The 13,769-nt window shown below is 43.0% G+C and overlaps 1 protein-coding gene across 1 annotated transcript in view; it reads right to left on the reverse strand.

Annotated features, from left to right (window-relative positions):
• Positions 1 to 13,769, reverse strand: part of AP3B1 (adaptor related protein complex 3 subunit beta 1) — a 309,804-nt gene that overhangs the window by 45,219 nt on the left and 250,816 nt on the right. Inside the window, exon 23 of the mRNA XM_006119130.4 lies at positions 6,406 to 6,637. Within this exon, the coding sequence (XP_006119192.1) occupies positions 6,406 to 6,637 (232 nt within the window). The remainder of the gene's footprint in view (positions 1 to 6,405; positions 6,638 to 13,769) is intronic.

Genomic DNA, 13,769 nt, shown 5'->3' on the forward strand with positions numbered 1-13,769 from the left:
ATAGGATTAGGGTGTCTGGCCAGAAGGAGGGGGCAGAAGTAAGAGAGGGGACAGGTGCAGGCTGTCTGGCCAGGGGGCAGGAGCAGCCAGACTATCTGGCCAGGAAGGGGGCGGGGAGGAAATGAGTAAGGGAGTAGAGGTCTGGACATGCGGGGTGAGGGGGGCACTCACTTGTTTTCGCACCATGTGGCAGGAAGACATGGTAGAACAGTGACAGCAAGCGTGGCCACAGTGCAGGGTCACCAGCACAGCAGCCACTGGCACAGGGGGCAGCCAAGCAGGGGTCACCCAGCTAGGCGTTGGTACAGGAGGCCTCCAGGTCATGTGGCCAGTGCAGGCCAGTGTGTCCCCCTGGCGCAAGCAGAGGCCCTGCTTGGACTGCGGCAGCTCGGCAAGCTATGAGCCATTCAGCTCCAAGCCATCCTGCTTCGCTCGCCGGCAGCTTTAAGGCGTGGAAGTCCCTCCAGCAGTGGCGGCCTGAAGGAGGAGGTGGCATGGCTGGACCTGCGTCTCCACACAGCAGAAGCAGTCTCATGAGGGGTGAGAGGGAACAGTGCAGCGCGCGGTGGTGGAGCAGGGACTCGCTGGCAGCAACATACACGGTAGCCAGCTCAGGGATGCCTCCATGTGCAGAGCCACAATGCGCGCAGCCTAATATGCTACCAGCACCCTTCCTCTTCCCCAGCAGCAGGTTAAGCTGCATGCACTGTAGCTCGCTCGGGGGTGCCTCCAAGCGCAGAACCACAGTGTGCATAGCTTAACCTGCTGCCACCTGGCAGGCAGGCAGGCGTGGCACGGCACGGCACGGCAGTGACAGCAAGTGTTAGGCTGCAGGTTAGGCTGTGCACACCACAGCTGGCTTGGAGGCACCTCTGAGCACAGAGCCACTGTCCAAATAGCCTAATCTGCTGCAGGGGAAGGGAAAGGGTGCCAGCAGTAGGTTAGGCTGCGCATGCCATTCAAAATGGGCACACATGCTGGGGGTTGCCAACCCCTGGACTACTCTTTTACATCCTTATGCAGGACTGTGTCGTCCTGGGTCTCTGGTTCAACACACATTCTGACTAAAGAGTGTTGCCTACATAATCATAATTATTCATAGCACCTAAAGTTTCTCTGTGGATCTTATCCAAGTACTGACCAGGTGTGTTCTAGATCACATCAGGCCAGGAGGCAGAGCTTAAGTTGCTTGATACCTTAAATGATTGCTTCTTGGAGTCCTGGAACCCACAAGAGACATTTCTTGGTTTAGTCCTAAGTGAAGCACACAACTTGGTCGAAGAGATGAATACAGTGGAACTGCTTGGTAACAGTGACCATAATATAATTACATTTAATATCCCAGAGGTGGGGAAAGAAAACCACAGCAGCCCAACATGGGAGCATTCAATTTCAGGAAGGAAGGAAGCTTGTTAAACAGAAATTAAAAGGTACAGGGCCAAAAATGGAATCCCTGAAAGCTGCACGGAAACTTTTTAAAGACTCCATAATAAAAGATTCAAATTAAATGCATATTCCAAATCAAAGAACACAGTAAGAGTATCACTGTGGCTAATCAAAGTAAAAGCAGCAGTGACAGGCAAAAAAGCATCCTTTAAAAAATGGAATTAAATCTTTATTGAGGCTAACAGAAAAGAGCATAAATTGTGACATGGGAAGTGTAAAAATATAATTAAGAAGGCCAAAGCTTGAAAAACATTTAACGAAAGACTCAATGAGTAATGGCATTTTTTTTAAGTTTCAGAGTTAGCCATGTTATTCTGAAACTGAATAAATTTAAAAACAAATAGTCTTGCAGCATCTTAGAGACTAACAAAAATGTAGATGGTATTATTAGTTTTTGTGGGTACAACCCACTTCTTCAGATGAATGGAATTAAAGGGTACAGGGCACAAATAAATAAAGAAAAAGGGGATGGGGAGGGAAAGAGAAGGAAAAAAATACATTGTCAATTAGGCTGCCCATGGTAAATGAGACTGATAGAATGGCTTCTAAGTATTCTAAGTACCTGGTGCTTGTCTTTTTATGTCATTACCGTGTGGAATGTAGCGGGCCATCCAGTTAAGGTCTTTGTTTAAACCTCCATTGCAGGTGTCAAACTTGTAAATGAAATCAAGCTCTGCAGCTTCTCTCTCCAGCTGGTTTTTTAAATTGCCTTGTAATAATATTGTCACTTTTAGATCCATTAGTGAGTGCCTGGGGACATTAAAATGTTCCCCAACAGGTTTCTGTATGTTACCATTTTGAGTATCTGATCTGTATCTATCGATCCTGGCTATGCCTCTGCTTCAGGGCTGAGAATGAGAGGGAAGTTGCCAAACAAGAGACATTCTTTTTAGATGACAAAGCTGAGGAACTGTCCCAATTTGAGGTGCTATCGGAAGAATCTTGGAGCAAATTGATAAATTCAACGGTAATAAGTCACCAGGACCAGATCACTTTCACCCAAAAGTTCAGAAGGAACTCAATGTGAAATTACAGAACCTATTAACTGTGGTATGTAACCTACTATTTAAATCAGCTTCTGTATCACATGACTGGAGGATAGCTAATATGACACCAATGTTTAAAAAAGGCTCCAGATGTGATCCCATCTATTAGAGGCCCATAAATTTAACTTCATTACTGGGCAAACTAGTTAAAACTATTGTAAAAAACAGAATTATGAAACACATACATTTATATAGAACATGATTTATCGGGGAAGAGTCAACATGGTTTCTGTAAAGGGAAATCATGCCTCTAATCTATTAAAATTATTTGGGGGGAGGGAGGGTTCAATAAGCATGTGGACAATGGCAATCCAGTGGATATTGTATACTTAAATTTCTAGAAAACCTTTGATGAGGTCCCTCACTAAAAGTTCTTAAGCAACGTAAGCCATTATGGGATAAGAGGAAAGGTCCTCTCATGGGCTGATAACTGGTTAAAAGATAGGAAACAAAGGGTAGGAATAAATAGTCAGTTTTCAGAATGGAGAGGGGGTAATTAGTGGTGTACTGCAGAAAAGGGCAACAAAAACAATTGGGGTGTGGAATGGATTCCATATGAGGACAGATTAAAAAGACTGGGATTTTTCAGCTCAGAAAAAAGAAAGATAAGTAAGGGGGCATATGAAATCAGTCTATAATAGCATGACTGGTATGATGAAAGTAAACAAGCATTATTTTCTCTCTCTCATAACACAAGAAACTAGGGGTCAACAAATGAAAGTAAGAGCCAGCAGATTTAAAACAAAAGGAAGTATTTTTTTCACCCAATGCACAGTCAACCTGTGCAATTCTTTGCCAGATGATGTTGTGAAGACCAAGACTATAACCGGGTTCAAAGAAGCAGCAGATAAATTCAATGGCTATTAGCTAGGATGGGAAAGGATGGTGTCCCTGATCTGTGCCTGCCAGAAGCTGGGAATAGATGACGGGATGAATCACTTGATGTTCATAATCTCTGAAGCACCTGGTATTGGCCACTGTCAAACGCCCAGAGACTGGGCTAGATGGACCTTTGCTTTGAGTCATTATGGCCTTTCTTATGTTCACATGAAAGGATCTGAAGAAATCATAGAATCATAGAATACTAGGACTGAAAGGGACCTCGAGAGGTCATCAAGTCCAGACCCTGCCCTCATGGCAGGACCAAATACTGTCTAGACCATCCCTGATAGACATTTATCTAATCTACTATTAAATATCTCCAGAGATGGAGATTCTACAACCTCCCTGGGCAATTTATTCCAGAGTTTGACTACCCTGACAGTTAGAATCTTTTCCCTAATGTCCAACCTAAACCTCCCTTGCTGCAGTTTAAGCCCATTGCTTCTTTTTCTATCCTCAGACACCAAGATAAACAAGTTTTCTACCTCCTCTTTATGACACCCTTTTAGATACCTGAAAATGGCCATCATGCCCCCCCTCAATCTTCTCTTTTCTAAACTAAACAAACCCAATTCTTTCAGCCTTTCTTCATAGGTCATGTTCTCCTGACCTTTAATCTTTCTTGTTGATCTTCTCTGGACCCTCTCCAATTTCTCCACATCGTTCTTGAAATGCGGTGCCCAGAACTGGACACAATACTCCAAATGAGGCCTAACTAGCACAGAGTAGAGCGGAAGAATGACTTCCTGTGTCTTGCTCAGAACACACTTGTTAATGCATCCCAGAATCATGTTTGCTTTTTTTGCAACAGCATCACACTGCTGACTCATATTCAGCTTGTGGTCCACTATAACCCCTAGATCCCTTTCTGCTGTACTCTTTTCTAGACAGTCGCTTCCCATTTGTACGTGTGAAACTGATTGTTCCTTCCTAAGTGGAGCGCTTTGCATTTGTCTTTATTAAACTTCATCCTGTTTACCTCACACCATTTCTCCAATTTGTCCAGATCATTTTGAATTATGACCCTATCCTCCAGATTAGTCGCAACCCCTCCCATCTTGGTATCATCTGCAAACTTAATAAGCATACTTTCTATGCCAATATCTAAGTCGTTGATGAAGATATTGAACAGAGCTGGTCCCAAAACAGACTCCTGTGGAAACCCACTTGTTATACCTTTCCAGCAGGATTGTGAACCATTAATAACTACTCTCTGAGTATGGTTATCCAGCCAGTTATGCACCCACCTTAAAGTAGCCCCATCTAAGTTGTATTTGCCTAGTTTATTGATAAGAATATCATGCGAGACCGTATCAAATGCCTTACTAAAGTCTAGGTATACCATATCCACCGCTTCTCCCTTATCCACAAGACGCATTATCCTATCAAAGAAAGCTATCAGATTGTTTTGACATTATTTGTTCTTTACAAATCCATGCTGGCTGTTCCTTATCATCTTGCCACCTTCCAAGTGTTTACAGATGATTTCCTTAATTACTTGCTCCATTATCTTCCCAGTTAAATTAACTGGTCTGTAGTTTCCTGGGTTGTTCTTATTTCCCTTTTTATAAATGGGCCCTATATTTGCCCTTTTCTAGTCTTCTGGAATCTTTCCTGTCTCTCATGATTTTCCAAAGATGATAGCTAGAGGCTCAGATACCTCTTCTATCAGCTCCTTCTTGAGTATTCTAGGATGCATTTCATCAGGTCCTGGTGACTTGCAGGCATCTAACTTTTCTAGGTGATTTTTAACTTGTTCTTTTTTAATTTTATCTTCTAAACCTACCCCCTTCCCACTAGCATTCACTATGTTAGGCATTCCTTCAGACTTCTCGGTGAAGACCGAAACAAAGAAATCATTAAGCATCTCTGCCATTTCCAAGTTTCCTGTTACTATTTCTCCCTCTTCACTGAGCAGTGAGCCTACCCTGTCCTTGGTCTTCCTCTTGCTTCTAATGTATTTATAAAAAGACTTCTTGTTTCCCTTTATTCCCGTAGCTAGTTTGAGCTCATTTTGTGTCTTTTCCTTTCTAATCTTGCCCCTGCATTCCTGTGTTGTTTGCCTATATTCATCCTTTGTAATTTGTCCCACTTTTCATTTTTTATATGACTCCTTTTTTATTTTTATCTATCATACAAGATCTTGTGGTTAAGCCAAAGCGGTCTTTTGCTGTATTTTCTATTTTTCCGACACAGCAGAATAGCTTGGTTTTAGGCCCTTAATAATGTCCCTTTGAAAAACTGCCAACTCTCCTCAGATGTTTTTCCCCTTAGTCTTGATTCCCATGGAACCTTACCTATCAGCTCTCTGAGCTTACCCAAATCTGCCTTCCTGAAATCCATTGTCTCTATTTTGCTGTTCTCCCTTCTACCCTTCCTTAGAATTGTGAACTGTATGATTTCACGATCACTTTCACCCAAGCTGCCTTCCACTTTCAAATTCTCAACCAGTTCCTCCCTATTTGTTAGGATCAAATCTAGAACAGCTTCCCCCCGGTAGCTTTTTCAACCTTCTGAAATAAAAAGTTGTCTCCAATGCAGTCCAAGAACTTATTGGATAGTCTGTGCCCCACTGTGTTATTTTCCCAACATATATCTGGATAGTTGAAGTCCCCTATCATAACCAAATCTTGGGCTTTGGTCATTTCTTCAGATCCACATGAAAGGATCTGAAGAAATGACTGCCACAGGCAGTATACCTATAGGATTTGAAAAACTTTAAAAACAACAAATAGTCTAGGAGCACCTTAAAGACTAACGAAACATGTAGGTGGTATCCTTATATCATTTGATTCATTCTAACTATAGCGGAAATGCTCCCTTTTAATAGACACCTTGTTAAACCACATATACATCCTTGACATAATACTTAAAAATGTAGATGTTTTTCCCCTCCTGTCAATTTCTTAAAAAAAAAAAAATTAATCTTTAAAAAAAAAAATCAACAGATCTGGTATTTTCTATTTCACATTTTTAACCAAATAAAATAATAGGATTTTACATAGTTGATTTTAAAAGATGATTTGATTACCTATTGGGTTAAACATATGCATCTTCATGCCTGCAGGTAGTTTTCTCTCCTCTATGTGAATATTCTCTAACTTCTGGTCTGTGGTATTCATTATTGTCACTTGTACAGATACCATTTGATCTCCATAAATGCACGGCTGCCTTGAGAAGTGATAATGAGCTGCTAATCCCTTCCCACTCATTCGATGAAGCAATTCATGAGTTTTCATTGGCAGAAAGATTGGGGAACTGACCTGTTACATAAAAAAAAAAGTTACAAATTAGTGAACAATATACTGAGTAATTCTTGTGGACAGTAGAATAAGTACTGCACTCTGCACCAGCTAAAACTCCTTCTTTCTTCTGTTGGAGACTGTGGGATCAGTGGACCTAATGATTTTCATGAAAGAGGTTGAAAATATTCAAGTCCACCAACAAAAAACCAAAACAAAACCCATAAAGGAAAAATTTGGATACCGTGAAATACAATTACAATATTTCTGGTATTGAGAACTACCAGCTCTGCTTCTAGTTAAAGATGCCTAACTTTCTACTATAAGACTATTTCCAGTTGCTTATAACTTTTTCAGATTTTAACTATTTGAGCTGAGATTTGTCTGCTGCAAGCTGATTTTTTAAGTTTCAGATAAAATGGTCCAGCTGCTCTAAAGAATATTAAGAGGAAAAAGTTTTTTGCGTGTATCAAAATTCACACAGCTGTTTCACTGAGAAAGTTTAGTGACTATGTGCTGTGGAACAGATAAAGGTACTGCTTAGGGGTCAGAAATATATATCTATTTTTGTCCTTGTGAAAAGTTGTTTAAATTTGTCCAAGTTATAAGTCTCTGAAAAATCATCATTTGCAAATACTCAGTAGAGATATGTCTGAGCAAAATTTTCTGAAGCCCACATAACAGAAATGTAGGGTTGGAAGGGACCTTGAAAGATGATATGTTGAGCTAGGATGAAGTATACCTATAATACTGCTGGTCAACTTGTTTTCTAAAACCTCCAATGATGGCAATTTCATAATCTCTGTTGAAAACTTAGTTCAGTAGTTAACTATCCTTATAATTAGAACACTTTTCCTAATATCTAAGCCAAATCTTGTTACTGATTAAGCAGACTACTTCTTGTCCTCCCTTTAGTGGATATGGATAACAATTAATCATCCTTCTCTTTGAAACAGACCTCAACATGTTCCCCTTCAATCATCTTCTCAAAACTAAACATAGGTAGGTTTTTTTATGCTTATTTTATTATTTTTATTGATCTCCTTCTTGTCTTCTCCAATTTGTCCACATCTTTCTCAAAGTGTGGTGCCCAACACTGGGTACAATACTCCAACAGAGGCTCATCAGGGCTAAGCAGGGCAGAACAATTACTCCCATCTCTTACATATGACACTCCTGGTAATACATCCTAGGGCCTAGAATATTAGCCTTTTTTATCACTGTACTGCATTGCTGGTGCATGTACAATTTATGATTGTCTATAAACCCCAGATACTTTTCTGTTGCACTACTGCTGACAGTTATTCTCCATTTTGTAGCTGTGGCTTAGATTGTTTTTTCTTCCTAAGTATAGTACTCTTCAATGAATTTCATTTTGTTGAGCTCAGACCAACTCCCCAATTTCTCAAGGTCATTTTGAATCTTAACCCTTTCCTCCAAAGTGTCTGCAGGCCCCTCCCCATCTCCCATGTTCTTTTTAATTTTTTCCATCCATGTGCAGAATGTGTTTTGTTATGTGCAACAAATTGTTGAGATTGTGTGTAGTTGTGAATAATTACCTCAGCCAGGACAGATTAGGCATTTTAGAATTTACTATCAAAGAATTAAAATTTAAGCATAAGAGAGAAATAAAAATAACCACTTCCTTCTGACTGGCTGCTCTTTCCTGGGCAGCGGGAAAGTGAGGAGTAGCTGCCAGTTAGAGGTGCTGTGGAATGGTTTGCTCTTTCAGACTGCCCCATCCTTTACTGCATTTACCTGCTTCACTCACTGCATACCTTCTCACTTCAACAAACAAGACAGGGACAACAATTTCAGTCACTACTTAACTAACCAGAAGTCGGGGACAGTGTGGGGCGGGTTGGACAAGGAGACTGAGAGCCATTCAGAGAAATGAAAGGAGGAACAGGAACTAGTCCGATTGGGGAGAGAGGGAAAGGGAGAACAAACAACATTTGGTATACCTCATCCAATTCAGTAAATGCACCAGAAACCATGTGGGTGAAATCAGACAATCACGATGCTCTGGAATGAGCTCAAAGGAAAATAATAGATGACAAAAACACTGCATCGCCTATGGATGAACACTTCACAGAGCAATCACTCTGTATCTGCCCTATTAGTCCTCATTTGCAAAGGAAAATCACACTCTTTCAAAGGGCTAGCATAGGAATTCAAATTCATAACTTTGCTATACCATAAAAATAATGCACTGAATAGATACATTGGATTTATGGTTTACTACAACAATCTGAACCCCACTAAACCCCCCTTTTTGTCCTAGAACTACAGAGGTGCTGGAGTGCTAAAAAGCTACTTCACCTTGAATGGTCCCTTAAAATATGAGCTAATGAGTTATGCTAAACAATCTACTTGATTTTGTATTTAGCTGTGACACTCTCTATACCTTTCCCAGACCTGCAGAGCTCTGCGTAACTCAAAGGTTTCTCTCTCAAGCAGATGTTGGTCCAATAAAAGATATTATCTCATTCACCTTGTCTCTGTCTCATGCAATTAAAGACTGTATTAAAATGTGCACACACAAAGGGACAATCTTAATTTTGGCATTTCCTAACTTTTCAGTACTGTATTTAATTTTGCAACCCTAATAATGTCCTTTTAATTTTTATCTGTGTTTTCATAGACACAAAATCATTTAGAGAGCCCAATCCTGGGAGGTACTTAGCAGGGAATTCTCTAGACATACTAAGTACTTCATTACATTGGATCCCAATGCCTGTGCAGACTTAGGGAATGTCTACAGAGAGACACTCAAGGAAATTAAGGCAAATCAATTAAAGGTGTGAAGAGAATGTATATAAGTTAAACCTGCTGCTAAACCCTGGGGGAATGCTTTCAGGAGCAAAGTGGTTGGAGGAGGGTTAAGTTAAAGTGAACAAAGGCCACTTTATTCTTGGATGACAGCATAAGCAGTGGTTCCCAAACTTTTCGACATGCCCCCTTTTTGATTTTTGAGAAACCCTCGTGCACCACCTCCCAAAAAATAGCAGCAAAACTTGGGGTGGTATTGATAGGGGTGTGTGGGGCTGGGTCGCCTCATGCCCCCCCCGGAAGTTCTTCACGCCCCCCGGTTTGGGAACCGATGGCATAAAGGGAAGGTTACTCACCTTCAGCAGTAACTGGAGTTCTTCGAGATGGTTGATCCCGTGGGTGCTCCACCTTAGGTGCACCAGTACCGCTGAGCCAACAGTTGGCAGATTTCTAATAGCAGTGCCCCTCCGGCTGGCTGTGCACTCAGAGCGCTGGCATGCAATAATTGGAATGGTCATCCCGCATGCACACCCAACCGCCTTCTGAGTTCCTTCTCTGACCTGGATGTAGTTGGATCCAAAGCTGAAGGGATGAAGGTGGGTGGTGGAGCACTCACAGGGCAACCATCCAGAGGAACTCCAGTTACTACAGAAGGTGAGTAACCTTCCCTTCTTGTTAGAGAAATGTCCCTGTGGGTGCTTCACCTTAGGTGACTACATAGCAGTGTCTGTGCTTAGTGGTGAGCGCTTCGGTAGTGCTAACTCGGGGGCTGCCTGGACAGTTCGCTCAAAGTGCATGTCCCTATCGGCAAACGCCTGAATCGCATAATGCTGCGTGAATGTATGGGCTGAGCCCCACAAGGTGGCTTTACAGATATCCTCAATTGGTACCCCTTTGAGGAAGGCTGTTGTAGCTGCCATTGCTCTCGCAGAGTGAGCTCTTATGCTGACAAGTGGTTCCCTGTGAAATATGTCGTAAGCTAATCGTATGCACCCAGATATCCATTTTGATAACCTTTGCTTAGCTATGAGTAATCCTCTTGATCTTTCTGTAGATGACACAAAGAATTGTGGGGATTTATGAAAGATCTCAGGGCATTGTAGGTGGAAGGTTATCACCCTGCGAACATCTAGAGTATGTAATGTCCTTTCCCAGTTGTCCTTGTGGTTTAGATATAGATTCGTTGCAATGAAACGAGGTAAATACTTTTGGGAGGAATTTAGGGTGCGTACGTAGGACCACCCTGTCTTTTCGGAATACAGCATAGGGGGGTTACATCTTGAGTGCCCTTATCTTCCCCACCCTTCTTGCAATGGTAATTGCCATGAGAAAAGCAACCTTCATTAATAGGTGCAGAAGGGAGTAAGTGGCCAGTAGCTCAAAGGGTTTTGCCCATGAGAGGCCTTAGGACTAGACTAAGGTCCTATGTGGGGATCAGGTCCCGTTCTGGTGGAAACATATTTTGTAGGCCCCGAAGGAATCTTTTGGTAGATCAGTGAGTGAAGGCCAAGCAGCCCTGTATGAGAGTGTGTAATGCTGCTATGGTGGTGAGATGTACTCTGAGCATAGTGATAGTCCTGTTTTGTGGAGGTCTAATAGGTAAGCCAGTACATCTAAGACCCCAGTTTCTGTTGGGGGTGAAGTTGTGTTCTAAAAACCATAGTGTAAAGCAATGCCATTTCTGAATGTTTTTCTCGTTGCAGGCCTGTGGAAGTTGATGAGGATTTGTTGCACCTCCTCAGGATAATAGTTGATCTCTGACTGCATCAGCCAGTCACCAATCATAGATGGAGGTGACGTGTGTGCACCTCTGGGTGGTGTCTCTTTCCTTTTTCCCGTGTCTACAGGGACCAGAGTGGTGGGAAAGCGTAAGGTGGTCGAGCACTCATCTGCAGTAAGTAGGTATACCAAGCTCGTCTGGGCCACTTTGGGGCTACCAATATGACCTTTGCTTTGTCCTGTCTGATTTTCAGAACAGTGTGTCGGATCATTGGGAGTGGTGGGAAAGCGTACAATAGGGGTGCTTTCCACTTTACGTTGAATGCATCCCCCAATGACCGTGGACCTATGCCCACTCTTGAGCAATAATATGGGCACTTCCTTTTATTGTGGGTGGCAAATAGATCTATGATGTGAGAGCCTCATTTTCTAAATATATGGCGGAGAATCGTGAGGTTGATCTCCCACCCCTAGTTGTGAGAGCAGTCTCTGCTGAGACTGTCTGCCAAGACAAGGAGGTAGGTGTCTATGAGCGTTATGTTTCTCGGTATGCCCCATTCCCAGAGTTTCATCGCTTCCAGACATAATTGGTAAGATCATGCTCCCCCTTGTCGATTGATGTAATACATCGTCATGGTGCTGTCCATTAATATTTGGACCGTTTTGTTCTAAATTACAGGCTGAAAGTGGATGCAGGCATTGTGTACTGCCCTGAGCTTGAGGAAGTTTATGTGTTCGTCCACCTCATACGTGTGCCATCAGGCTTGTACCACTCGTTCGCCCAGGTGAGTTCCCCATCCTATTAAGGAGGCATCTGTGGTGACTGTTAGTGTTGCGGGTGGTTGCTGGAAGGGGATCCCACTGCACACATTGTGGTGTAATGTCCACCATGAAAGTGTGGACTTTATTTTGTTTGGCACGGAGAGCTGCTTGTTCAGGTGGTATGTGCATGGTCTGTACACTGCCCTGAACCACGCTTGTAACAGTCTCATATGTAGTCAGGCATGTGGTACCACGAACGTGGCCATTGCCATGTGACCCAGTAGCTGTAAGCACTGTCATGCCATTATATATGGGCTGGCCTGTACTAGGGCCACCATATCCCTGATAACTGAGAACCTGTGTTCCACTAACGGTGCTAGGGGTTTGTTGCAATCCAGGTGTGCCCCCATGAACTCTATGTTCTGTGTTGAAGTGAGGACAAACGTCTCCCAGTTTATCTGTAGACCCAGGGATTCAAACAGTTCTCTGTTGGTCTCTACTGCCTTCTGTGTGTCGCACACTGTGGTACAGGAATATGGTTATGACACCCTTCCTGAGGCGGGCCACTACCATCACAAGAACCTTTGAAAAGACTCTTGGGGCTGTTCAGAGTCTGAAGGGTAGCACTTTCTATTGGAAGTGTTGATCATTTATGGTGAATCTTAAGAAACATCTGTGGGACAGATGTATGGCTATTTGAAAGTACACATCCTGGAGGTTGAGGGTGGACAGCCAGTCTCCCTTCTCTAAGGCAGGAATGATGGGGCTAAGGTTACCATCTTGAATAGCTGGTAACATACAAAGTGGTTGAGTTTTTGAAGATCCAGAATCAGCCTCCACCCCTAATTTTTTGGAGGTAAGGAAGTAGCAGGAGTAGAATCCCCTCCCCCGGGCTCTGCTGGGACATCTTCTATTGCCCCTAGTTGTAAGAGGCATTGAGACTCTTGTACGAGCACATGTTCATGAGAGGGGTCCCTGAAGAGGGACCGGGAGGGGGGTTGATAGTGGGGATTGGTGGGGATAGTAAAGGGGATACAGTAGCCGGTTTGGATCATCTCCAACACCCACTTGTCTGTGGTGATCATCTGCCATGCTGGATAGAATGCAGCTAGCCTGTTGCCAAATAGCATACAAGGCAATGATTGGTACCTTGGAGATGTTGGTGCTGTCCGACCCTTAACCCAACCTTCAAAATGCTTGGCGAGATGTTGAAGACTGTTGCACTGTTGCTTTGTCAGGTGCCTTCCTGCACCTGTTGTCTTGGTTGGTGCCTGCTGTCATATTGTCTCGGTTGCTGGTTGAATGGTGTAGCTTTATATCTCTGTGCAAAAGATTTTCCCAGATTCTTTCTATTCATTGGTAAGTGAAGACCTAGGGTCTTCAGTGTGGCTCTTGAGTCCTTTAGTGTGTGGAGCAAAGAGTTGGTGGATTCAGTGAAAAGTTTCGACCCTTTGACGGGAGATCCTGAACCGTGGACTGGACCTCCTTTGGGAAGCTAGACAGCTGAAGCCACAAAGCATACCTCATTATAATTGCTGAACTCGAGATCAAGTCTGCTGAGTCTAGTGCTGCCTGTAGGGCTATTCTAGAGATGGGCACCCTTTCCTTCATATTGACATTATACTTCTCTTTTTTATTATCTGGAAGATCTCCAATAAAGTTTGCCGATTGATCAAACACGTGGTGTGTACACTTTGCTAGGAAGGTGGCATAGTTGGCCATCCTGAGTTGAAGGCCAGCAGATGAATAAGCTCTTCTGCCCATCAGGTCCAAACGCTTCCAGTCCTTACCGGAGAGCACTGTGCGCGTGGTCTGTTGTTTGCCCTTTTGGCTGACTGCCTCAACCACCAGTGAATTCGGGGTGGGATGCGAGATTAGAAATTCTGCACCCTTCGGCACT

This window comes from Pelodiscus sinensis, chromosome 6 (assembly GCF_049634645.1).
Source record: "Pelodiscus sinensis isolate JC-2024 chromosome 6, ASM4963464v1, whole genome shotgun sequence".
Classification (NCBI taxonomy): domain Eukaryota; kingdom Metazoa; phylum Chordata; order Testudines; family Trionychidae; genus Pelodiscus; species Pelodiscus sinensis.